Source organism: Carcharodon carcharias, chromosome 3 (genome assembly GCF_017639515.1).
Source record: "Carcharodon carcharias isolate sCarCar2 chromosome 3, sCarCar2.pri, whole genome shotgun sequence".
Lineage (NCBI taxonomy): Eukaryota > Metazoa > Chordata > Chondrichthyes > Lamniformes > Lamnidae > Carcharodon > Carcharodon carcharias.
In genome coordinates, this window is record NC_054469.1 from 151,617,844 (window position 1) to 151,643,892 (window position 26,049).

At 41.6% G+C, this 26,049-nt stretch overlaps 1 protein-coding gene across 3 annotated transcripts in view; it reads right to left on the bottom strand.

Annotated features, from left to right (window-relative positions):
- The window catches only part of rbms3 (RNA binding motif, single stranded interacting protein), a 699,194-nt gene that overhangs the window by 10,504 nt on the left and 662,641 nt on the right, over nt 1-26,049 (bottom strand). For all 3 annotated transcript variants that reach the window (XM_041183426.1, XM_041183425.1, XM_041183427.1), the window contains exons 11-12: nt 20,621-20,731; nt 545-625 (exon numbers count right to left, since the gene is read on the bottom strand). In XM_041183426.1, the coding sequence (XP_041039360.1) occupies nt 545-625; nt 20,621-20,731 (192 nt within the window). The remainder of the gene's footprint in view (nt 1-544; nt 626-20,620; nt 20,732-26,049) is intronic.

Consider the following 26,049-nt stretch of genomic DNA (forward strand, 5'->3'; position numbering starts at 1 on the left):
AGGCGAAGAAAAGTTACTTTAAAAAATGGAAAAACATATTTTCATGAAGGAGAACAAACTTCTGAGCTTTATTTTGATTTTTATTAGACAGGGTAACTGTGCTGGAGATTGAAGGCTTTCCATCTTTAGGTGAACAGTGTCAGCATTATAAAGCACATACATGATTAGTCACAGCGTAAAGCTTTCTCCATCCTACCACAACAATGTGTCTGACCCTCAAACTAAGAAGGGTACGCCCTACTGCATCTGTAACAATTTCCAGTCCACATACCAATCATTCCTTGACCTTTCCAAGTGAGATTGCCAATTAAGTGGCTCATATCCACTGAGAGCTAGATTAAAACTGCTCAAACCCATTTCACATAGAATTCTCCGAGACAACAAACAGAAAATCTTTCAACTCATCAGTATGGGTTAGATGTGGTATCTAAATTTAGGATTGTAATAAGATTAATAACAATTATGAATCCAAAATATTTTGTAATAAATAAAACTGCACAATTGAGCCATGCATTATCCAGTAGAGGAGGGTCCATATACTCACTTCAACAGGGACAGCTGCTGGAGGCACAGGAGTGTACTGGGGAATGTAGGTCCCTTGCATAGGTGCTGCAGCAGTCATGTACTGCAAAAAGCAAGAGGATTACTAGAGGTTTTTTTCTGTTTGGATCAAAGAATGATAAAGTGCATTTTTACAGTACAATGTAAGTCAATAGTAAATGAGGTAAAATACTGAGAAAATAGGTCATTAAAATGGAAGATAACTGAACAACTTGGACACCAGCAGTTTTTGTTCTGCTAATTTAACCCAAACAATTCTAAAGTTTGCACATACGTCATCTGACTGATGACACAACACAAGTTAAGTCTTTGAAACCTTATTATCCCACAATGTCACCACACAGACCAGCTGAATCAGAAGAATTCAACTCTTGGGCCAAGATTTGACAGCCCCGCGGTGACGGGACCTGCCGCGGATTTGACGGACTTGGACAATCCCAGTGTGGGCGGGGCCAGGAAATCCCGCCCTCGGTTTGCCAGCAAATTGCTGGCTCCTTGGGCCAATTAGCTACGTTTATTTTCTGAAATGCTATTCAATCAAACAAGCTATTGTAATATTATTTTGTTACTGTAAATCAAACTTCCAACATATGTACTTAAAACACAACTTCAACTAAAAATAAAAAATAAACACTTTCAATCTGATTGCCACCATGTGCCTTATCCTTTTGTTTTCTTTCCCTTTATATGTAACTTTTATTTGCAACTTTGCGTTAACTTTTTGCTACTTAATTTACTGAAATATTACCCTAAAAATTAAGGTTTAAGGTTTTGTGTTACCTTGGGCAACAATTTCCTCTGGATGCTCTTCGCAATGAAAGCACGAGTGTTTTTTTAGTAGTTTTGTTATACATAGAGCTGAATTTTCCAACCGCCAGGGGGCGGTAGCGAGCCCGAACCTGATCGGCGCCCCCGATCGGCTGGATGTCGCCATTTTACATGGGCGTGATGCACGCTTGGAAGCGCTGAGCGCTCCGAGTCGGGAGTGTGCTCTTCCGCACATGCGCACGAAAATGCACAGAAATCTCTGAAGCAATTAGTTTTAAGTTTAAACAGTCTAATAAAGTGTTGTAAAACTTTTTATGACATGTCCCCTCATGTGAAACTGTGACGAGCTGGGACATGTGCATTAATTTTAATAAAATCTTTTTTGAAAATTTTAAATCATTCATGAAACCTCATCCCGCCCGTGGATGAGGTTCCATGAAAAACGCGAAGACCGCCTGGGCTCTTCGCCTGCCCGCCAAACTTAAGGTTGGACGGGCAGCTTTCTCAATAGGCTTAATTTGTTCATTCATGGCTTTAACAGGTCTTTGACAGTTCGGTGGGCGTGCTGCCAAATGCTCGCCGAACTGAAAATCTAAATGATGCGCAGTGACATTGGGACGCACGCCCGACATCACCCCCCGTCATTTTACTCATCGGCGAGCAGGCCCCGTCCCCAAAGATTCAGACCTATAACATATAACAGAGGAAAAAGTCTCTGAAGTTGAATCGTACCCTTGCCCATTAACAATTTTACAATGCATAATATGCATAAATTTATTGTAATTATTCTCTGCTGGCACTCAATCTGCCATCAAGCTCTTTGGATATAACTTATATTTGTAAAGAACAGCTAAAATGAAACCTGCAATCTCAGTAATTTTAGGTCTGTATTCGAAACGGCCTGAAAAATCTTCCACCTTAGTTTAATTGGTTCCACATTAGTGTAACATCATTGCTTACTGGCAGGTTAGGCTGTTAATCTGAGAAACCAAATGGACTATTTAAAAGATGTATTGTCTCATGCAGACATCTGTAATCTCATACGTCAACCAAATTTGCAATAATTATTATTCGGCCCACTGTGCCTGTGCCAGTTCTTTCAAAGTGCTATCTAATTAGTCCTGTTACAATTTTGAGGGTTATAAGATTGTTATGTTTTGGGACTGTATCTTTAATTTAAAGTAAAATGAAGGAGGACATGTAACCTGCTCTGAAGTCTCTCTGACAGCAAGTCTAAGTGGTTTGATTGTTCAAGATTAAAGAAGAACTAGGCCTGAGCCTTCTGGTCAGTGTGCGGGGGTAGGCCCCGCTCGCTGATGTGTAAAATGACATGCAGTGACATCAGGCATGCGTCCCGATGTCACTGTGCATCATTCAGATCTTCAATTCAGCGGGCACGCAGCAGAGTCAGCTGCGCACCCGCTGAACTGTCAAAGGCCTATTAAGGCCATTTAAATAGCAATTAAAATAATTAACAGGGTTGCCCGTCCAACCTTAAGGTTGGCAGACAGGCAAAGAACTCAGGCGGCCTTTGCATTTCTCATGGAACCTCATCCACGGGTGGGATGAAGTTTCATGAAGGTTTTTAAACTTTAATAAAAATTTTTAATAAAATTCATAGACATGTCCCAGCTCATGTGACACTATCACATGAGGGGTCATGTCCAAATAATTTTAAAAAATCTTTTATTGATTTTTTCACAATGAAATTAAACTCCCTGAGGCAGCCCCGTGCACCCACCTGCACAGGGAGTGCTCAGCGTTTCCGGGTGCGCGTCACAATGGGTGGGCCTTAATTGGCCCACCCATGTAAAATGGCGATGCACAGCCAACCGCGGGCAGCAATCCCACCCTCGCCTGCTCCCGATCAGTCCCCCCAACAGGGAGAAAATTCTCCTCCTAGGTTCTTTACTGGGAAGAAGGTGCAAGGTATTTACACATGAAGACAATGGCAGCAGCCTGTGTGCTAACAGTGGATAGACTATGAAGCAGGAAGCAGGTGGGAGTTTGCACTTGAATTGAAAGACCGAATTCATGAAGAGTCAAAATGAGGCCGGAATATTTGCCTAGCTTGCACTAGAGGGAGAATCTCTAGTAAAAAAAACATAACTGAGATTATAAATTCCCAAGCTGAGAAAGGAAAAGAACAGAAGTGAACCCTTGGGAGCTAAGAATCACCTTGGATAGGTTCTGGGAGAATTGTCTACTTAAAGGATGTAACATATGTCTGTGAAGTGTGTTTTAGTCATGCTGAAAGGAAAAAGGTGATGTTTGTTTTGTGCTTTAAAGTATAAGTTGCTTGCAAAGATAGTGTTTACTACTACTATTATTACTACTACTTTTAGTCTTTTGTTACAGTAAAAATCTTAAAATGTGAAATCTTGTGTCACGAAACTATAACATGTTTCATAATATTATTGTGGTTTATTGTAAATTAGGTGTACAAGTGTGAGTGTAGATAGTTCTGTCTGTGTGATTTAATTAAATTACAGTCAGATAGGCTGCAAGCTTGAAATTATCAAAAGAAGTTAGAGGTAAAAGGCATTCGAAATGCTAATGAGTAAACATGGGTGAGGTTTTAGCATGTAAGGTGTGAAGGAAATTTGCATTTTTCGATAAGTGAAGTTGGTTTTGTTTCAAATGGATGGTAGGATGTTTACAACTAACAAGATAAATAGGGCAAGGTTATTATGTTTATCCTTCTCAAAAGGCACTGACAATATTAGTAACATGAGAAAGTTCTAAAGACATGTATAACAATGGAATTTACAGATTAAAGAGATAGAAATATATATATAAAGAGGAATGAAAGGCTATGTTGGGGGACCATGGAAGATCTAACAGGAGTGCGTGAAAGAGCCTTGGCGAAGCCTCCAGCCATTTTTGAAAAAGTTTGCTGTGTCCAGTAACTAAAGTTAGAGAAAAGCTTTTGGGATTCCACTGTCGAGCGGGTGCTGTGGTAAACTTGCTGAATTGCCTATTTAAATTTAAAATCTATTTTGGACTGTTGCCTTAAAGGGGAGTGTGTAGTTGGAAGTCAGGTTAATTAGGAATTTTGGGATTTGTTATTGTATCCCAGGGTGTGTATAGGGGCACATGCTGATCTGTGCAAGTGGCCTCAAGACGGTGAGGGCTGAGGAGTCAGTCTCCAGAGGAGATGAGGCCAGATGGAGATGCGAGGGCTCGCTACTGCCCCCCAGCGGTTGGAAAATTCAGCCCTATGTATAACAAAACTACTAAAAAAACACTCATGCTTTCATTGCGAAGAGCATCCAGAGGAAATTGTTGCCCAAGGTAACACAAAACCTTAAACCTTAATTTTTAGGGTAATATTTCAGTAAATTAAGTAGCAAAAAGTTAACGCAAAGTTGCAAATAAAATAGTTACATATAAAGGGAAAGAAAACAAAAGGATAAGGCACATGGTGGCAATCAGATTGAAAGTGTTTATTTTTTATTTTTAGTTGAAGTTGTGAGGGTGTGTGTGAAAGAGTGAGCAGTGATGTCCCTTGAGCTGGCAGTAAGTGATATGCCAGTGAATGTGTGATGGCCTTGTGAGTACGAGAGATTAGAGTGATAAGATGGTTGCCTCAACCTGGCAGCATGGGTGAGATCATTCATTCATTTTCTGCTCTAGATGGCCGATCTCTTGTGTATAGCATTGGCACTCAACACCTCTATCAGCGTCTCCCAAGTCAGAGTGGTGAAACTGTTGGGCCTCCTGCAGACACAGCTGGGGTAGAGGACATCACGGTGGCCCTCTGCGGCGTCCAAAAGGCGTCCCAGGGATGTGTTATGAATTGGGGGACTGCACTCTTCTTGGCTTTTGGGGCCATGTCTTCACTGGAGCAGGCCTGGGCTGCAAGCATTGAGAAGTGCGCATGCGGCTGCAGTTTAAATATGGGGCCCTGCGTGAGGAAACAGCAAGGTAACAGTGTAGTGGGCAAATTGGAAGCTGCTGGCCAGAGAGACAGCGTGGTTCCTGTGGCAGCATAATTAATGAGGTGGTAAAGCAATTTTATTCCTGCCCACTACCACACTTTGTGCAAATCTGGGACGATTCCACCCTAAGTCATTCTTAAGTTTGTTACTACCTACTTCAATTTACTTATAGTTCATACTTGTCCCCATTCTGCAGACTAATTATGCCCTTTATGTGTACCATCTGCACAGCACACCATTTCCCATTTGGGAGAGCCAGAAGGATACCTGCTCGTTGCTTTTTTTTTTGCTAAAGTTACTTTACAGTTGACCACTAGTGGAATTGTCCAGGTAGCTGAAATGCCTACAGATTTTTCTTTCTTGCGTGTGGAGAAGCAGCTTGCCTCCATTCAATAAGACCCTGCTGAGATAAGGATCTCATTGGCCTGAATCTTATGTTTTTCAGGCGCGCTCAATCAGGAGGCCCAGAGGCAGGTATGAAATGTGCTTATGCCCATGATTGATCCCCAAACGCAATTTCACGCTGGCTGGCCAATTAACGGGCAGCCAGTGTGAAACGTGTGCTGAGAAAGTCTCAGCACTGCCGGGGGTGGGGGTTGGCGACTGGCGGCAGGAAGAGCGCGGGTGCTGAAAAAGTGAGGGTGCAGGTGGGCATTTCTAGTGAGTTTTCAGAAGGCAGACAGCTGCTGTGAAGCTCCCTCAGAGAGCTGCAGACCTGGACAGATTAAATGGCAAGAGAAAAAAGGAACCAAACTCTGTCTATTCAGCACATTTAAGCACCTGACAGCAGAACTCAAACAACATCAGGCCCCAGATGTTTTTAAAATTATACTTCACCCCAGATATTTCATCCCACCCTAGATCGAGGTTTCAGCGAAAATGTGAAGGCTGCCTGGCTGATTGGCCCATCCACCAAATGTAAAAGTGGATGGGCCATGTAAAATCCATTTCAAGTGCATCCTTAATGGGCTTAATTGCCCGCTTAATTGTCAGCGGGCAAGCTTCTGAGATATTGCGCGAGTGTGTTGGGATGTGCACCCAACGTCTTCTTGCGCAATTTCATGTGCTGTCAGGTTGTACACACACCCAGCATAGAATTCTGGCCATTGTGTAGGAATTGCACGAAAAATCCCAGGGAAAATCTCTAAGATTTGCTCTCAACGCAGAGCCAAGTTAGAAGGGGAGAGCAAGTCGAAGATTCAGGTTTTACTGTCGCAGCCATATCCACACTTACGTATGTTGAAGTTCAGTGCTGGAAGCAGGGTCTCACTGCATTATAGTCCTCCGTTTATCTCTCTGACGCAATGTGTTGTGTACTGGGCTGCCCACCAAGTTAGTGTTGAACAAACTCTAAACTTTGTGATTATTTATATAGCTTGATAGAAAATCAGTGTTTTCTTTTATTTTGATTTATTTGAATTTCAAAAGTATAATTGTGACAATATTGCAAAAGCAAACTGCAGAGGAAAGCAAATTAAAAAAGGGAAGGGCAAACATGTGAAAGAAAGGCTCATTTTAAAGCACTCCCTCTCTACTTAGGAAGAAACTAGCACATCCTCGACTACCGAAGAAATTGGACATCTAATCAACTTTAATCCCTTTGAGATCCAAGATGGTGGCACCCTAAGTTTGTCACAGGTCACCTCCTTCCCATTGCTGGAAGGAGCATCTAAGAGTGGAAAACTCACAATATGCCAAGTTAAATACACAGCCATACTCAGCAAACTTTGAATTATCCTGAAGTTTTGGATGGCTCTGTGTTGATGAAGGATTTAATCTGGGCTTGACCGAAGGAAGCCACTTACCAATGAAGTTGGTGACTAATGTCAAATGAGCTACAGTGTGGGAAGTTGGAAATTCAAAATTGCAGGTGTCTCCAGAGCTCAGACATGTAACATATAATTTCTCCTTTATATAATGACTTGTGGATGATATAAGCTTGGAAGTGAACTGTGAGGAGAACAGTGTAGAACTTCAAAAGGACATAGACAAGTTGGTGGAATGGGCGGACAGGTGGCAGATGAAGTTCAATGCAGAGAAATGTGAAGTGATTCATTTTGTTAGGAAGAACATGGAGAGACAATATAAAATAAATGGTATAACTCTAAAGAGGGTGCAGGTACAAAGGGAACTGGGTGTATTAATGTGTAAGTCATTGAAGATGGCAGGACAGGTTGAGAAAGCATTTAAAATGCATACCTAGGCTTTATTAATAGGTACATAATGTATAAGAGCAAGGAGGTTGTGTTGAACTTGACACTAGTTTGGCCTCAGCTGGACTATTGCGCCTGGTTCTGCATGCCGCACTTTAGGAAGGGTGTGAAGGCATTGCAAATAGTGCAGAAAATATTCACAAGAATGGTTCCAGGGATGAGGAACTTCAGTTATAAAGATAGACTGAAAAGAATAAGACTGTTTTCCTTGGAGAAGATAAGGCTGAGAGGAGATCTGAGAGGTATTCAAAACCATGAAGCCTACGGACAGAATGGATAAGGAGAAACGATTCCCACTCATGAAATAATCAAGAACAAGAGAGCATAGATTTAAAGTAATTTGCCAAAAGAAGCAAAAGCGACATGAGAAAGAACTTTATCAGGCAACTAGTGGTTAAGGTCTGGAATACACTGCATTAGAGTGTGGTGGAGGCAGGTCCAATTGAGGCATTTAAAAGACAATTAGACTTCTATTTGAAAAGAAACAATGTGCAGGGTTATGGGGAGAAGGTGGGAGAATAGCACTAAGTGAATTGCTCATTTGGAGAGCCAGTGCAGATGTGATGGGCTGAATAGCCGCCTTCTGCATGTAACAAATCTGTAACAGAAATACTATATTGAATAAATACTTCCTCCACCTTTTATGAGCGCATACCCTATTGTGAGAAACAACCTATGAAAAAAGGTCCTTTTATTCTTTTAGTCATAGCTGTTGGCATCTGGGGATGAGGTGGCATAGTGGTACTGTCACTGGACTTGTATTCCAGAGACCCAGGGTAATGCTCTGGGGACTTGGGTTTAAATCCCACCATAGCAGATGGTGAAATTTGAATTCAATAAAATAATTTGGACTTAGAAGTCTGACGATGACCACAAAATCATTGATGTAAAAAACAATCTGGTTCATTAATGTCCCTTATGGAAGGGAATCTGCCATCCGTACCTGGTCTGGCCTACATGTGACTCCAGACCCATGACTCTTAAACTCTGAGCAAGGTCAATTAGGGATGGGCAACAAATGCTGGCCTAGCCAGCAGCACCCACATCGCATGAATGAATATAAAAAAGTGTAAAAGCCATTCAATCAATGATAACCAGCCAGGAGTAAGAGATGGATTGTGAATTGCTGGCAAAGACAGGGCAACCTAACCCTGTAAAGGTATAATCTGATTCATTTAATAGTGCTATAAACATCGCACAGACTGTGCACTATAAAACAGAACGTTCACAATAGTATTGTATGATTCCTCCCTTTGTGGCGACTCTGCTGGAATGCTGCCTAAGTCTTCAAATGCTTCATACATTTCAAACCCCTGCTCCTAAAGTGGAAATTGAGAATCTAAATTTAAACAGGGCCTCCCATTTGCCAAATGCCCATAATTAACTTACATAAAAAGCAATATCCCTTTTAAGGTGTACAGCACAACATGTGAAATAGAGCCCAATTTGTACAGAAAGTTTATGTGTGATGTCAGGTTAAATGAAACCAGTAAAATATTTTAACAGGCAACATGGCTCTGCAGTATAAATTACTTATTTTATTGTACAGCTGAAAAGTGTTGTGGAACTTGTAGTTCAACTTTCAACTCCCCTTTGCAAGAGTTGTGACTTTTTATAAACAACTACAATTCCCAGATTACACAGCCGCAAAGTTCAAATGCAAAATGAGCCAGAGGCTCTCTTTTCCTATTTGCTTAGTCTTCTATTATTTATTTCTGATTTGTACTTTAATTTTCTGTTTTCCTTTTACCTATTTGTCCCTAAAAGCAGCTACTCACATTGGAGTCTGCACACGGTGGTATCCACCAGTTCTCTACTGCTGTGGTCATTCTTCATGTGCTCATTTAGAAGTCAGTTGACCAAACTGCTGAACTATGTAACTCATTGCAGCTAAGCCAACCCTATCCATGTTTTACATTTATCCACATATTTACAGCAGGGATTACTGGATATCCATTAGGATAGGGAATTCAGCTCAATTTTTCTTCTTAGTTCAAGTGCTGAGGCCAACAGTGAAGTCCTATTGCTGCACTCTCAGATTAGGTAAATTAGCAAACACCAGGGATGAAACATGGAGGTCTAGAAATGTGTCCTTGCAGCACATATCTTTTAGGTGCCGAACGGCCTAGTGAGCCTCTAATAATATGGGCAAAACACACAGCACAACCTGCCATATTGGTAAAGGTCCACCCCAAAACAGAATAAGGTCTTTCAATCCGGGGCCTGACACCTATTTGAGGCCTTCATTGCAGGGCTAAGTTACCCTGATGCAGCCTGTATTGGTTGGACTTAGGAAGGCCAGGTCTAACAGCGGAGTGTGGCCCTCACTAATACAGCAGAGATTTTTAAATATACTTACCTGAATATATGGAGCTCAGAAGAACAGAAGTGTTCCTCCCGATCACACATTCAAAGAATGCTGACACTGTTATCCACTGCTTCCACCACCCCTACCACCGCTGCCCAACACCCCATACCAATACCCACAACCTGTACCATTAACTCCCAACCTAATCAACATCCACCATCCATGCACTTCCCAACCAACTGACCCACTGCTTGCTTGCCCTCTCTTCCTCACCACCTGAGGGCTGCTGTGACTGCACCAGTTGCTCAATCTTCAATCCCAAGTTGACAAAATGCCTGGTGCTGTATGAAGCTTGCAGGCTCGATGCAAATGAGGCCCAAGGCCTCATTGACATACCTTGGGCCTCCCTAAATTTGGGAACATTGATCCACCAACATTTAGCCCCAAGAATTTGCTTTATAGAGTGACACAGATCAAATCAGATACATTTATATTTTTGTATGGTGAAGGTCTGGGAGAGTAAAACATACAAAAAAAATTAAATGCAGGAAAATGTGATTTTAACAATGTTGATTTAATAGCAGTGTAGTACTGGCCCACACAACCCTGCTGTATTTATATCTCATGAAACTCCTAAAAATCAAGAGATTTGATATAAAAATCATGAGTTGTTACTTCTTTTTCAAACATAAACCAAGACAGACTTAATTAATCTCTAAAAGGTCAGAGCTCTTTACAAAAATTATGGGCAGGATTTTTGGGCTGGGACCCTGGTGTGGGGTCAAATGGGGGTCACAACCCCATAATGTGTGGGAAGCAGTCACCCAGCTGTGATTTTCCCCAAGTTGGCCAACTATTGGCCAATGGGTGGGCTTGCTGTAATTAGGGCAGGTTCTCAAAGCTGGAGGGCCAATAGGAGATCTTCCAGCTTGAAAGAGCTGTAGCCTGCCTTTTCAGTTGTGAGGTGCCCCCTCTCCAACTTTTTAAACCTTTAAAGTAGAAAATAGAATCAGCAACCGAACCTCCATTGTGGAGAGAGAGCCACTCCATAGGGTGGTCTGCAGCCAGAGCTGCAACCAGTAAGGCTGGAAGGGCCACCACCAGTAGACTGCCTTTGTGGCCAGACTGGCCAACTGGAAAATTCCAGTCAGCCTCTGACAATAGGCCTTAAGTAGCAATTTAATCATCTTAATTGGCTGCACCACGTAGGCAGATAGTCCTGCTAACCCCATCCTGCCTCTGGGAAAATGGCCTGGAGGGCAGGGCTGGTCTGGGATGGTCCCAGTAAACAGGGACTCCAGTCATGGCATGAATTTTTGTGCTCACCCATCTCCATACAGGGGTGGAAATCCTGCCTTATATTACTGCATGTTTTACAAAACACTTACAAAAATTCCTACCTTTTTAACAGTTGTGCATTCTGTCTCAGCAGAGGATCATGTTTACCAGTTCAGTATCTCTGGTCTGTGTAGCTGGTGAATGAGACAGATCTCTGGGGATATTCTATTTGATTGACAGTTCTTAGCCAAAAACTTCCAAAAACTGTGCAGCATGATTACTTGCAAGGGACATCAATCCTTCTGCAAATTTGTACCTGTTTCACGGCTGCACTTGCCCACTTAATTTGCTGTGCCTGTGCATGTCCCAGGACTCAAAGAGAGTCACCTGCAGAAGCCTGAAGCAGTCTTGTTGGCTGCCTTGCCTGTAATGCAACTACTGGGAAGCCACGAATCACTGTGACTAATGCAGCAATCAATTCACAATGAACACAGGGGGAGCACTACAAATTGCAAGCAAACAACTCACCAACTTTACTGGTAGCTACTATGGATTACTCTTAAGGTTAACATGTGATTACAATGAACTCACAAAATACTACTGTGATTAAAGCAACAATCAATCCACAAATTAAACACAAAGATTGATTTCCAGCAACACTGCTATGAATTACTATTGAATTTAACGATTAAAGCAGCAATCCATAATGCTACAAATTACTATTGAAGTTAACAATAAAGACAAGTAAAGCTAAATGTGCCAAGGTTCAAGCAGCAATTCAGAGACCTGTACAACTGCAGCAACTTTAGGCATCAGGCTCCAGGCCCAGACTTCTTAAAGCAATGTGCTTTGGCAGTTCCCCTTCTGGTTTCCACTGCAATCTCCGGAGTCTAGGTGCATGTGTAAATGCAAATGATCGAGTGTAGGTGTACAGTCCCAAATGGCTAGGTATATACTTGCAGAAGGACTGAAAGTAATTAATCCAGTTCTATTTGAATGCCTGTGAAAAATCACAAGATTTCCGAGCCTTCTCCTGAGATGGTGAGTGAGGTTTAATTTTACTTAGAAATCACATTTATCATGATAAAATTTGCGGGAGTTAGCAATTTGCTGGTGGATGAGCAGTGAAAAAAAGTCTGCATTGTTCAGCAGTAGCATAAATATGCCTGGTACAGAGCTCTTAACAGGGTGAACATGGTTACCGCTGGATTAGCAGTGTGAACATGGTCATTCTAGGACTCAGAACTGTATGAACATGGCTTTTTCTGGATTAGGAACAGTGTGAACATGGTCATTCCTTGATTAAGATGTTGCGAAAATGTCTAATTTCATGATTCACATGTTTTACAAGTAAAACCTTTAGTTTGGGGTTGAATTTTTTTTCTGAACATAAGATGCATGAAGACCCCCAGTGAGGGCTGGTAAACAGGCCTAAAGTAATTGCAATTCAAATGGCTGGCCTAAATTTATTTAATAAGTTCAGAACTAGATGTAGGAAAACTTTAAACAATAGGTGGCACCTTTTCAAGTTTCTTGGTAGAGACGAGGGCCTGGACTTCTTTCAACGACAGAGAGCAGCTCCATCGAAAATAGCGGCAGGGGCCAAAATCCATAAGTCCTGCCCCTGAACACGGCACTTATCATTTTTGTGGGGTCAGGAGTGGGCCTGCAGAGGCAGCTGCCCATATAAAACAGCAGCTGCTTCCAATCATGTTTGATTTTCATTAGCCAGGAGTGGGAAACACGACATTTGCAGGTTAGATTTGGTAGGAACAGATCTAAACTTTGTGGAGTCCTTTGGAAAAGTGAGGTGTTCTTTTAGAAAGGCAGGGTACCCCTTTGCATAAGATCCAAGGACACCTTTGGGAGAGGTCAGGTGCCCCTCGGGAGAAGTAAGGTACCACTTGGGATTGTTAAAATTAGGCATGAATATGTGTAAAAATGCATAAACTCATTAACTATCAAGCTCATTGGAACTGTCAAAGGTGTCAAAATAAACTGTTAAAGCAAGCTGTCAAGCCATTTGAAACTCTTGCCCTTTAAATCTTTTAAACAAGTGTTTGGAAGTGTTTAAAAATCACTGCTTGGCATTTCACTCTGTCTGTTGGCATTAGCCTGAAGGTTACCATTACTGGATTAGTGCTGCATGGCTCATTTCACAACCTTCCATTATCACAGTAGGGTGCCTTCCATTTCACAGCTTGATTGACAGGTCCAAGTGGTTTCGAGTCTTTGAAGTGGAAGCACGAATTCCAATTTTTTTTATAAAGGATTAAACACTTGAATTAAATATTTGTTTTTATAAGGATGTAGCTGAAGGAATATAAATGTAGTGAGTGGGTTTTTATGAATGAATGTTGTTTTTAAAAAAAATGTCTACAATAGACACTTAGAATTCTATTTTATTTAAATCTCAGCATGAGTCCTGAGGTCTCCCTATGGGTGAGTTGGCATGGTAGGTCTAAGGTGAAAGGGTGATGGGTGGGCAGGCATGTGTTGGCATTAAGTTGGCATAGGGGCTATAAAGGGACAGTGGGTGCGTAGACGGGCATAGGTTGGCATGGAGGGTATGAGGGGGCCATGGTGGGTTGGCAGAGGGGCATATATTGGCATGGAGAGTATGAGGAGCCCTGGGAAGTAAGTGGAGGGGCATAAGGTGGCAAGAGTTGGCATGGATGGACCAGGGGGAGTGTATAGGGAATTATGTGGGGTGAGGGCTGGAGGGCTGTTTTTCGTTTTACTGTTTTTGTAAATCTTGGGCACAGTGTTGGAGCACAGAGGCAGGCCTTCCACCCAATCTGCCCCTGCACCTGGCAGCCTCCACACTCATTACAGGGACAGTAGGCCAAAATCTAGAGAAGCTTGCCACCCTGGAATGAAAATCACACCATCTTGGGCACTTCTTCCAGGGCAGGGCTTACGAAGCCGGAAATTGTCCCGACTCTGTGCTCTTGACCTGGGAGTGAAAATCCAGGCTGAGATGTCAATAGTTATCTTCATAAGGGATTTAAATTATTCATAGGGTTTCCCAAACAAAGGGCAGGTTTGGGAATGCGAGGTACTGTAATGACTTTGCATCTTTATCTGGAACATTCCAAGTGTGCCACATTGTCATGGAAATAGATTGCAGGGAGTTATGTTTTGGGTTTACTAATTTTGTAGATTTTATCAAGCTACTCATTAGTCAGCTTGGGAGCAGCTTTGAAACAGGCAGTTTATGCCTGGAGCTGGAGCTTCTTGAAAACAGGCAGTGAGAAAGAATTTGCCAGAAACTGTAAAGGAGCCTGGACCAGGACCAGAGGGTCATCAGAAATCGTGGGGGAGAATTTCCTCCCCATCGGGCAGGTCGGTCAGGAGTGGATGGGTGCGGAACCGATCGCCGTCATTTTATGTGGGCAGAAGAATTAAGGCACCCGGAAGCACTCAGTGCTACCTGTGCGGAAGGAGGGAGAATCGGGGCCTGTGCTCTTTCAGCCGACTCTGGTGCATGCCCGCCAAACAGAAGATTAGAATGACGTGCAGTGATTTTGGGATGCACGCCCAACGTCACTGTGTGTCATTTTATGCATCGGCGTGCAGGGCCCACCTCCGCACACCGAGCAGAAGATTCTGGCCCAAGGGTATTTCTGAGTTGGAGTCACTAAGCAAGAATACAGTAAGGCCCATGCCTGAGCTTGGGAGTCCACAATCATGAGGTTCTTAAGGAAAGTTGGAGGGTCATTTAACTGGGTGCTAGTGGAAGGACCCTAAGAAATTTCACACCTTGGAGAATAGCAGGAACACCATGGAGAATTAAAGTAAATTCCTGAGAGCTGTAGCACACCTTGGTTTGGTCCCAGGAGAAATGAAGGAACCCTCAAGATCCTCTAAAGTACGGGGTAACTCTTGGGTGGAAATGAAAATAGAAGATGGGGAGTTCTGTTGAGATTTTCTGGCTTAAAGAATATGTGTTTACAAAATATAGTATTACAGCAGGAGTACTTGTTTTGTTTTATTCTTGTCCAGTAAAAGTTTTTGTTTAAAACGTGAAACATTGTGGCATAATACTTTCAATTAATAACTGGAAGTTTAAATTTTTTTTAAAGTTACTGGCCAACCTCAAAGTCATTACAAGGACCAGTGTGAACATCATCATTCCTGGATTAGGAGCAGTGTGAAAATGGTCATTCGTGGACTAGAAACAGAGTGAGCACACTCATTCCTGGATAAGGAGCAATGTGTACATGGTCACTACTGTCTGCAACTTAGCTGAGTTTGAGTCACCTATATACTGTGGCTAATGTAACTGCCTCTTCAACTTATGGCCCTAAAGTTACACAGAATTCTTCTGATCTCTTGCTGTAACTTCTGTTGGAGATCAGTGGAACTCCCAGAGGAACAATCTAAGTGCCATGTTTTTGACATTGGCTCCACTTCTCTGGAACTTCTGGTGAAACCCTGCAGAATTTCCAGGCATCTTTTATTTGTTTCTATTTTCTTCTTTTGTAAAATCATAGAACTATAGAAATTATTTCCATGAAATCATTAATTTATTTGCATACCCTAGAAAAGGTCATGGTAAAGAAAAAAAATCATCAAATCTAAAAACTTCCCAGTTCTTGCACATTTTATAACATGATTTGGCTTCAAAGGAACAGCTAGTATATATACCACAGTGTCACCATTTCCAACATAATCCAACTCTACAACTCAGCAGTATTGTCTGGAAATTAATGTCACTTACATTGTGAACAATTGAGTTTGGAATCATGAGCTTCACTGTGTCAAAGCAATACAAACATACGAATTAGGAACAGGAGTAGGCCACTTGGCTCCTCAAGCCTGCTCTGCCATTCAATAAGATCGTGGCTGGTCTAAATGTAACCTCAACCCTACATTCCTGCCTACCCCCAATATCTTTTACTCCTAGTTAATCAAGAGTTTATTTAGCTCTGCCTTAAAAAATATTCAAAAATTCTGCTTTTGAGAAAGAGAGTTCCAAAGACTCTCAACTCTGAGGGAAGAAATTTCTCCTCATCTCTGTCTTAAACAAGCAACCCCTTATTTTTAAACAGTGACCACTAGTACTAGATTCTCCCGCAAGAATAAACATTGTCTCCACATCCACCCTGTCAAGGCCCCTCAGGACCTTAAAGGTTTCATATCAGTTGCCTCTTACTCTTCCAAATCCCAGTGCATACAAGCCTAATCTGTCCAGCTTTTCCTTATGGGGCAACCTGCCCATTCCTGATATTAGTCTAGTAAACCTTCTCTGAACTGCTTCTAACACATTTACATCTTTCTTTAAATAAGGAGACCATTACTGTACACAATACTTCAGATGTGGCCTCACCAATGCCCTTTACAACTGAAGCATAACCTCCATATTTTTGTAATCAATTCCCTTCACAATAAATGATAAGATTCTATTAGCTTTCCTAATTACCAGCTGTACCTGCATACTAACCTTTTGTGATTCATGCACGAGGACACCCAGATCCCTCTGAATCTCAGAGCTCTGTGATCTGTCACCAATCAGATAATAAGCTTTTTTATTCTTCCTGCTAAAATGAACCATTTCACATTTGTCCACATTATACTCCATTTACCAGATCTTTGCCCACTCGCTTAACCTATCTATGTCACTTTGCAGCTTTTTTAAGTCCTCTTCACAGTTCACTTTCCTACCTATCTTTGTGTCATCAGAAAATTTAGCCATCATTCCTTCAGTCCCTTCAGCCAAGTCATTCATATAAATTGTAAAAAGTTGAGGCCCCAGCACTGATCACTGTGGCACACCACTTATCACATCCGGCCAACCATAAAATGACCCATTTATGCCAACTTTCTACTATCTGTTAGCCAGCCAATCTTCTATCCATGCCAATATGTTACCCCTGACACGATAAGCTTTTATTTTCTGCATTAACCTTCAAAGAACTCCAATAAGTTGGTTATACATGATTTCCCCTTTACAAAACCATGTTGGCTCTGCCTGATTGCCTTGAATTTTTCTAAGTGCCCTGCTATAACATGTTTAATAATAGCTTCTAACATTTTCCCTATGACAGATGTTAGGTTAACTGGCCTATCATTTCCTGCTTTCTGTCTCCCTCCCTTTTTGAATAAAGGAGTTACATTTGCTTTTTTCCAATCTAGTGGAACCTTCCTCAAATCTAGGGAATTTTGGAAAATTAAAATCATTCTATGAACTCCTCATCTACGCTACCTTTGCCCATCTGATTTTTCCAGTCTATATGTGGACTAAAATCTCCCATGACTATTGCTGTACCTTTCTGGCAAGCTCCCATTATCTCTTTTTTCCTACTGTGTAGTTACAATTAGGGGGCCTGTACACCACTCCCGCAAGTGACTTCTTGCCTTTATCATTCCTCATCTCAAACCAAGCCGCTTCTCCATGCCGGTTTCTTGAATTTAGCTCATCTCTCTCTAATGTGCTAATTCCATAATTAATTAACACAGCCACCCCTCCACCTTTTCCTAACTTCCTGTCCTTCCTAAATGTCACATACCCTTCAATATTCAGGTCCCAATCTATGTCAATGAGCAGTTGTCATTCTGTTGAATGAAATATTCATTCATCGCCCCATAATACACACTGCTCAGATGTCTTTTGGCTGACTGCCTATTCACTTCCAGTGTGCTGCCACTAGAATGTAGAATCTTTAATGGATTGGTTTGTGTAATGGATTGGGGCATCTTCCATTTCACTAATGAGAAAAGTTAAAAGGCAATTACTTGTATTGATTAACTGCATTGAGGAGGCACAATGTACATTCCTGCTAAATCTGCACAGAGCTATGCACTGCATTTCTAATTATTACTAATGGTGTTTAAGCAAAAAAGAATCTCATCCTTACAGACTAGAAGAAAAAGGGAGCCATAATATATGGGAGCCAAGTGTACTGTTCAAATGTTGTCAGTAGGATCAAAGTTCCTGATCAAAAGATGATGCTCATTCCAATGTACCAGATCAAATTGAAGTGACACATCTATCTCCACATGCACATTTGTTTACTAATTTTGGAAGAATCCAGATTATTCAGTAATGTTGCTGCCAAGAGTCCACCAGCCTAAGGGGCTGGATTCATTTCAGTAAATAGAAAGGGTAAATGGACTGTGTGTCATGAGGTTAAAATATTGTGAGGCATTCTGTTAGCTTCAGATATTAAAATGAAAGTAACATGACACATTTTCACCTCCAGCAGGTCACGTCATTGGGGGCCAGGAAATTGAATTCAATGCAACGGCTATTTCACTTTGTTAGACATATACACCATCTTTTCAGCCAGCCACATGTGCTTTCAGCCTAATTTATTTATTGGACAGTCAGGAATTTAAAGCTGACTATTCCAAACTGAAACATTTGAGGTGAATTTCCCTGGAGCTCCTCCCACTTCACTTTAGCACAATATCACTTTTTTGCTTGTGCACATATATGCTGAAATGGGGAAGGAGGCAACATGAGAAATCCCAACCCCATTCACTCTCAAGAGACATTTTCATAACTCATGAAATCAGTCAGCTAAAGAAGGGCACTCAACAGGTGAATTTGCACTATTTTGTTCACACTCGGAACAATATAACCAGCAGAATGAACATGGCTGGATTGGAGCAGAGTGAACATGGTCATTCTTGGACCAGGAAGAAATTAAACAGTCATTCCTGACCAGGAGGAGAGTGAACCTGGTCATTGTTGGTTGCAGAGCAGAGTGAACCTTGTCATTCCTGTCTTAGGAGCAGAACGAACATAGTTATTCCTGGACTAGGAACAGTGTGAACATGATCATTCCTGGACGAGGATCAGGCTAAGCATGATTATTCCCCAACCAGGAGCAGAGTGAACATGGTTATTCTTGGACCAGGAGGATACTGAACCCAATCATTGCTGGTTTCAGAGTAGATTGAACCTCATTGTTCCTGGACTAGGAGTAGTGTGAACTTGGTTGTTCCTGAATTAGAAACAGTGTGACAGTGGTCATTCTTAGACCAGGCAGAGAGTGAACACGGTCATTCCTGGACCAAGATGAGAGTGAACCTGATCATTGCTGGTCTCAAAGCAGAGTGAACCTCGTTATTCCTGGACTGGGAGCAGTGTGAACATGGTCATTGCTGGACTAGTAACAGTGCAATTGGTAAACACTATCAACCATGAATCGATAAAGCAACAGTTACAATAGTGCTGATCAATGAACATCTTGAATACCGCTTGTGCTAATTACTGGCCTACTCAATATAGATATTTTTGTACAATATTCTCAACCACAGCCCTGCAGTTTGTGGAAACCCAAAAAACACCTCAGTACCTGAAAAAAATCCTTTTAAAAATGTTTAGTTGGTAGTTTGGCATAAATACATCACACATAATCACACCCACAGTACAGCTTGGCAAATCAAACAAATAATCAATGATGCTCTATTTGCAACTTGCTCTTGACCTCCACAGTGCAACTGAACCTGTACCTTCATTGAAAATGAGCAACAGAATGGCCAGCATTTCCTAGCCCCGCCGCAGAGAATATGGTGGCCCAGCGAAAAGCCCATTGACTTTCGGTGGGACCGGATGATCCCAGCGATGGGCGGGACCATAAAATCCCATCCAGTGAGAACAAAATCTTCACTTCTCCTTAAGCCCTAAGTTTTTGGTGAGTTGTTCTAGCTTCTCTTTCTTTGACTTGCTTGACAGGCCTTCCCCTTGGATCAAGGACCCTGGGAGGGTGGAAGGCCCACCCACTGAAAGTTGCCAGCCAGAGGCCAGCTGCTCTATTGACAAGTTCCGTGAAGTCAAGGAAACCTATACAGACAGAGCTAAAGTCTGAATTCAGGATTAAAACAGCAGCTAATGATCATTTTACATATTTAAATGGTGGACTTGCCTGTCCAACAGGGGTTTGTTGAGCAATGAAGAACACACTTGGATTAAAGGTGGCAGTTGGCTGGTTCCTGCTGGTGTCCTGACACACTGGCAGTTCCAGATGTTTTAACTTGCTGCCATAAAGAAACCTACTCACCTGGACAGATTAAAACTCTTCCTTTTGTTTCTATACTCCCCCTGGACATAACTACATGCATTTCTTAACAGATCCCTTTAGCAGGGTCTTTATAATCATTCATCAACCCTTTAAACCTCCCTCTTTGACCAAGTTTTTGATCATTCATCCTAATATCTCCTTCTGTGGTTTACTTCAATTTTTGTCCTGTAACACTTCTGTGAAACATGTTGGTATATCTTACTATGCTTACTGCTATATAAATGCAAGTTGTTTTTGTTATTCTAATAATAGTGTTTTGTTTTGGTCCTCTTGCTGTACCTATATTAGTCTGAGAAAAAGTGAGACTGGCCATAATAACAAAAAGTCCCTAGGCACTTTTACTCACCATTTTTCTTACCATTAATACATAGAGCACAATATAATTCATAATTTTTGCCCTATGGCAATTGTTTTCTGTACAATACTGTTTTTGATAATATTCCTGTCATTAAAATATTGATATCTTATCATGAGATTAAGTGCTTCATATTGAAGCTGCTTGATATTTCCAGCACTCACTGTTCCTGCTGTGCCCAGTGACAGGTGATTCATCTGCTGAGTCAAAGGTCCCATCATACTGGCTGGCTGCATGGACATGGTGTGGTCCATTGTGGGCGTTATCACAGCACCCTGAAAAAAAAAAATGGCAGCAATTCAGTTAAAAACATAGCTTAACATTTTGCCTCAAAGCTAAATGCAATCTTAAAAAATTTGAGTTTTTATAAATCAATTGACATTTAGTAAATATGATAGATTCTGGGAATCAGTTTTCTGCCAATCAACCCTTGGTAAAGTCTGCTGTATGATGTTATTATCTCCCATCCTCTTCTGTGACATGTACAGGGATAGCTGTCATCCGAAAAGGAAGCAGATACCACCAGACCACTGACCCAACACAAAATAGCATCACCAACAAAGAATTTCAATAGTTATGGGTTTATATGGAAGTGTGTACATGTCTAAATATAAGTATGGCATTGGGGAGCTATTTCAACTGTGTAGCCTAATATCAGGTTATAGTAGATGATTGGAAGATCAATTACACTGCTTAATAATGCCACCACTGCTTTATTGTAATCATTCTGGGTGTGGACTATTGTACATATTGGGCTAGAATTTATGTCAGCTGAGCTTACGTGCTGAAACCTCTAGAGTGGGACTTGAATCCAAACCTTTCGACTCAGAGGCAAGAGGGCTACCACTGAGCAAAGGCTGAAATCGAAACACTCGTTACTTTCAGGATATGTGCTTCAGATTAAATGGGACCCTTTGTCATAACCTTGATGGCATAAATAGAACTGAGGAGGGAACACAGTAATGCCCAGATTTTGCAATAGCATTTGTCATTAGTTAGACTTGACCTTCCATGTTTAGGTTTTAGTTTTTTTGCCCAGCAAGCTGCTGAAGGTGTGAGCTGAACACGACACATAAAGCGAAACAGGGCATATAAGTGTACAGAGCACCAACTGAAAATCTCTTTAAGCAATCCTATTAAAGGATTGAGAAATAAACAACTGTAGGACTGAGCAGGAAGTGTAAATTGGAGTGAAAAGCATTCAATACCAAATCAGGTACAGAGATAGAAATAAAGAGAGAGATCAAGAGATTGGACGAAGGGAGAGAGAAACAGACAGAGAGAGAGAGTAAAAGGAAAAGCGAAAAAAAAATTATATCTCTAACAACAAAGAATACATGAAGGATTGAGACTCCACATTTGTAACAGCTAATTTTCAGAAAGGTTGATTGACAGTGATAAACAATTAACATTTCATTAGTAGGGTGATTACACTCATAATGCTAAGACAACTTTATGTAGCGAATTTAGTTTGATTCTACTGTGCGTTCAATAGTGAGGCAGACAATGAAATGACATTTGCCTGAGGTTGATGGTGAAGTGGCACAGTTCAGACAGAAACTTTGGGATATTCACATTTAAACCCACATCTGTCATTGCCTGAAGTTACTGCATCATTTATTCATATGTTACAACAAGTGCCAATAGCCTCAACATGGACAGCAAAATTTGGCCCATTGAAACACTTGGCAAGGCAATTCCAACCCAAATGTCAGTTATGGAGTGCAATAATTTTACTTTCTGATCTGCAGGAAGGAATCATTTTCCAGTAGTTGGGATATAAAGTGATTATGTTCATTACTCTTTTCTAGCAATCCAGTAAATTCAATGCTGCATCTACATATGCATTCTGTCACAAGCAGAGAGAGCAATATTGAGCTGTATGAAAAATACAATCTTCCTAGGCATAACATACAGGATCCTCCTGATTGCTATGACAAATGAAAACCAGCAAATGAGAGGAACAGAAATATTCTGTCAATTTTACTCAGAGCAAATAGATTATTTCTATTCTGTACTGTAAATTATATGGTTATGGCTTGTAAGTATTTAGTATTTTTTGCAGCATTTGGTTTAAATTCTTCTTTTTTATTCTTTATTTTAAAGAGGTGACTGGCAACATCATCAACCAATGTCTTTTGGAGCTAAAATCCCTAAAGCTAATAGCACTTTTAGAAAATTGGCCATTAAAGGATTAGTTCCACAAAATACATCAAAATAAGTTATTCGCAAAAGTTATTAGTTTGCACGTTATTTATTAAGAGGAGGTTGTTAATATAGTTGTAATACAGAATAATTGTAGACCACTAAGAGTTCTATCATGACTGTTCTATCATGCCATACTCATATTATGTTGCAAGGTTTCAGATTCAAGTTCCACTCCAGGTCTGAGCGCAAAAATCAAGGCTGAAGTGCAGTGCATTACTGAAGTGGTACTGCACTGTTGAAGATAATGGCTTTTGGATGAGACATTAAACCAAGGCCCCATCTGCCTGCTTGGGTAGATATAAAAAAATCCAATGGCATTATTTCGAAGAGGAGCAGGGGAGTTAATGCAATGAGGAGTTCCTGGTGTTGTTCTCAACATTTTTCTTGGGTATGTCTGTCAACAACGACCATGTCAGAGGTTCTCTCGAAGGTCTAAAGCCACAGTGTCTCTCTGGGAGGATTTCTTCAGTCACAGGAAATAGGCGATTAAGGAGAATGAGTGTCAGGATTCTTCCTGATATTGATAAGTCATAGTCATAGAGGTCTATAGCACAGAAAAAGGGCCTTCAGCCCATTGAGTCTGCGCCAGCCAAATAAGTACCTAACTATTCTAATCCCATTTTCCAACACTAGGCCCATAGCCTTGTATGCAATGGCATCGCAAGTGCACATCCAAATACTTCTGAAATGTTATGAGGGTTTCTGCCTCTACCCTTTCAGGCAGTAAACAAGAAGGAAATATCTTGATAGTTTCCACAGTATGATTTCTTTTCCTTCTTGAAGATAGTTATAATTGTCACACTCCTGAAGTTGGTGGGGAAGGTGGGTGGTGAGTCCTTCTTCCTCCAAAATCTGTAGGATGAGTAGTGTACAGAGTCTGGATGTGAGTACTGAAGACCTCAGCTGGAATACCATTGGGGCCGCAGGCTTTGTTGTTTTTCATCCCTTCCACTGGGATGTTGAAACAAAGTTTTCATCACTTGGGCAGCTCTGAAGAAGAGTCATAAGGACTTGAAACGTTAACTCTATTTCCCTCTCCACAGATGCTGTTGGACCTGCTGAGTTTTTCCAGCATTTTCTGTTTTTGTTTCAGATTACCAGCATCCGCAGTATTTTGCAATAATTCGGCAGAGTCGGTGCCACAATTCATGGTGGTCTGATGCACCACCTCGTCATCCTGAGGGGTCAGCCCTTTGTGGCTAGTTATAAGGTGAACAGTTACTCGAGGATGAGGAAAATGAATATGAGCATGAAGAGGAGGAACATGAAGAGGAGGAGGAAGAAAAGGGAGGGAGCAACTTAGAAAGCCCATTTCTGCTCAGGCTGTCCATGAAGAACTCATCCCAGTGTAATACCAGTAGCTGCAACCTCAATTCCCCATTTACCAATAGTCCCTCACCTTCCCTTCCCTCTGTTACTGACCATCACAACACCCACATGGCCATAATACAAAAATAAGTCACCACAAAATAAAGATTCTGAAACAAATTTAGAAATAAAATCATGACATATTACCTAAAATGTCAACCAAATCACCCATATGAATTCTTCCAGTAGCTTTTGTCCATGTGCTTTTGCCTGTCCTAGTGTTTCTGTGCAATACTCCACTCGAGATTGCAGCATGGCTCTTGGAAGGTTGCTGGGTTTCAGTGGAGGAGATGGCAAATGTCCTTGGGGATGACCTTGAAAAGCTCTGAGCCAAAAGGGCTTGGCTGCAGACGGCCCATCTTGATCTAGATGGCAGCAGTGTGGGCTGTCAGTTGTCATGCAACAGTAAGGGCACTGACAGAGTGGCAGGGTTGGGAGGACCAATTTTGTTTTGTTGAGGGAAGACAGTAGGTTTGCACTCCATGAGACCACTAACACTTCCCCAGGATCATGCTTCAGCAATCCTAGTAACCTGTGAGAGGACAAACCCTTTGAACTATGTAATTCACAGCCTTAATAGCAGCAGGCTGAGCTTGTATAGCATCATTTATGACAGCTGTCTGAGCTTCTATTGCAACACTCAAATGTTGGCTGACTGCTGGCTTGCAATGGAAGCTGTGACGTTGGCCATCAGACACTGCATCATAGTTCAGTTCACAATTGTGTTAATGGAGTTGGCCGCCACTTCCATATTGCAAAGAGGAGCTCCAAGCTCTGCATGAAGCTTTGTGCCAAGTTGATGCTGGACTCTATGCTCCTTGGCAACGACTGTAGAAAGTCAGGCTTTCCAACACATCAAGCATTTTGTTGTGCACACCCTTCAGCGTTCTTCCATAGGCTGCCCCTCGAGCTGCTCATCTCAGTCCTCTACAAAAGAATCCATGTGCAACATCATCCTCTGGTGAGCTGACACCTGTGCTATCTTTGCTTCTGCCCTGGTTGCAGCCCACTTTTGCGCCACGTGCAGATTCCACCTCTCATCAATCCTCTAAGAAAAATGCAGTGTTAGTATCTGAATTGGGGAGTGTGAAATTAAGTGACAGTGTGTCTTCGTCATAACTGTCTCCTTAACATTCCTTTTCTGCCTGACCAGCCTGGATCTTTTAGATATCTGAGAAGGGAAAAGGCACAACAGTAAAGGTTGTAATGCTGAGAGGGAAAAAATTAAGAGGTGTGTGTTTACATCATCTTCAACTTGTAAATCAGAAGAGAATGCAGGATATGGGAAAAGTAGAATTTGACATGAAGGATTAGGCATGAGGATATTGCCAACTTCAGCAGTTACAGCACCACCACTTTCCACAGCCTTAGCAATGGGCATGCCAAGAATGGCCAGCACTGTTTCCTCTATGAGGATGAGGACATGAAGGTGCGCCTGACCCATCCAGCTGCCCTGGGTTATGCACCACTTTGTCCTGAACGAGAGGAGGAAATATGTCAGTGAGTGTCATGAAATCTGTTTGGGTGATATGCCCGCCATGGCTGATTAGCTGGCCATGTGTGTAAGCTGTGAGATGTGTGTGAAAGTCTTGGCGCTATGCTAAGTGTGAGGGTGAGGTGAAGCATATGATTGATAGTGTCCTGATTGATAGCAATTGTTGATAGGTGAGTGATGGGGGTGTGGTGAATTGAGCAGTGGGTGAGGGTGGTGCTATAATTGGATTATGGCATTTAAAGATGAATTCAATAACTTGATCACTCGTGTGAAGTTATTGTATTTCTTCCAGTACTGCATCCAGGTCCTTGGGGCTTGACACCTGGTAAAGACCTTCATGGCTAGCTATTGAACATGTATTATGAGGGCTTCCTGGCCCCCTGCAGATATAGTGGGAGATAGTGGCATAGCAGTATTATCAGTGAGCTAGTAATTCAGCAGCCCAAGCTAAAGTAATAAAAACAGAAAATGTTTAAAAAACTTAAGAAGGGTCATACGGACTCGAAACATTAACTCTGTTTC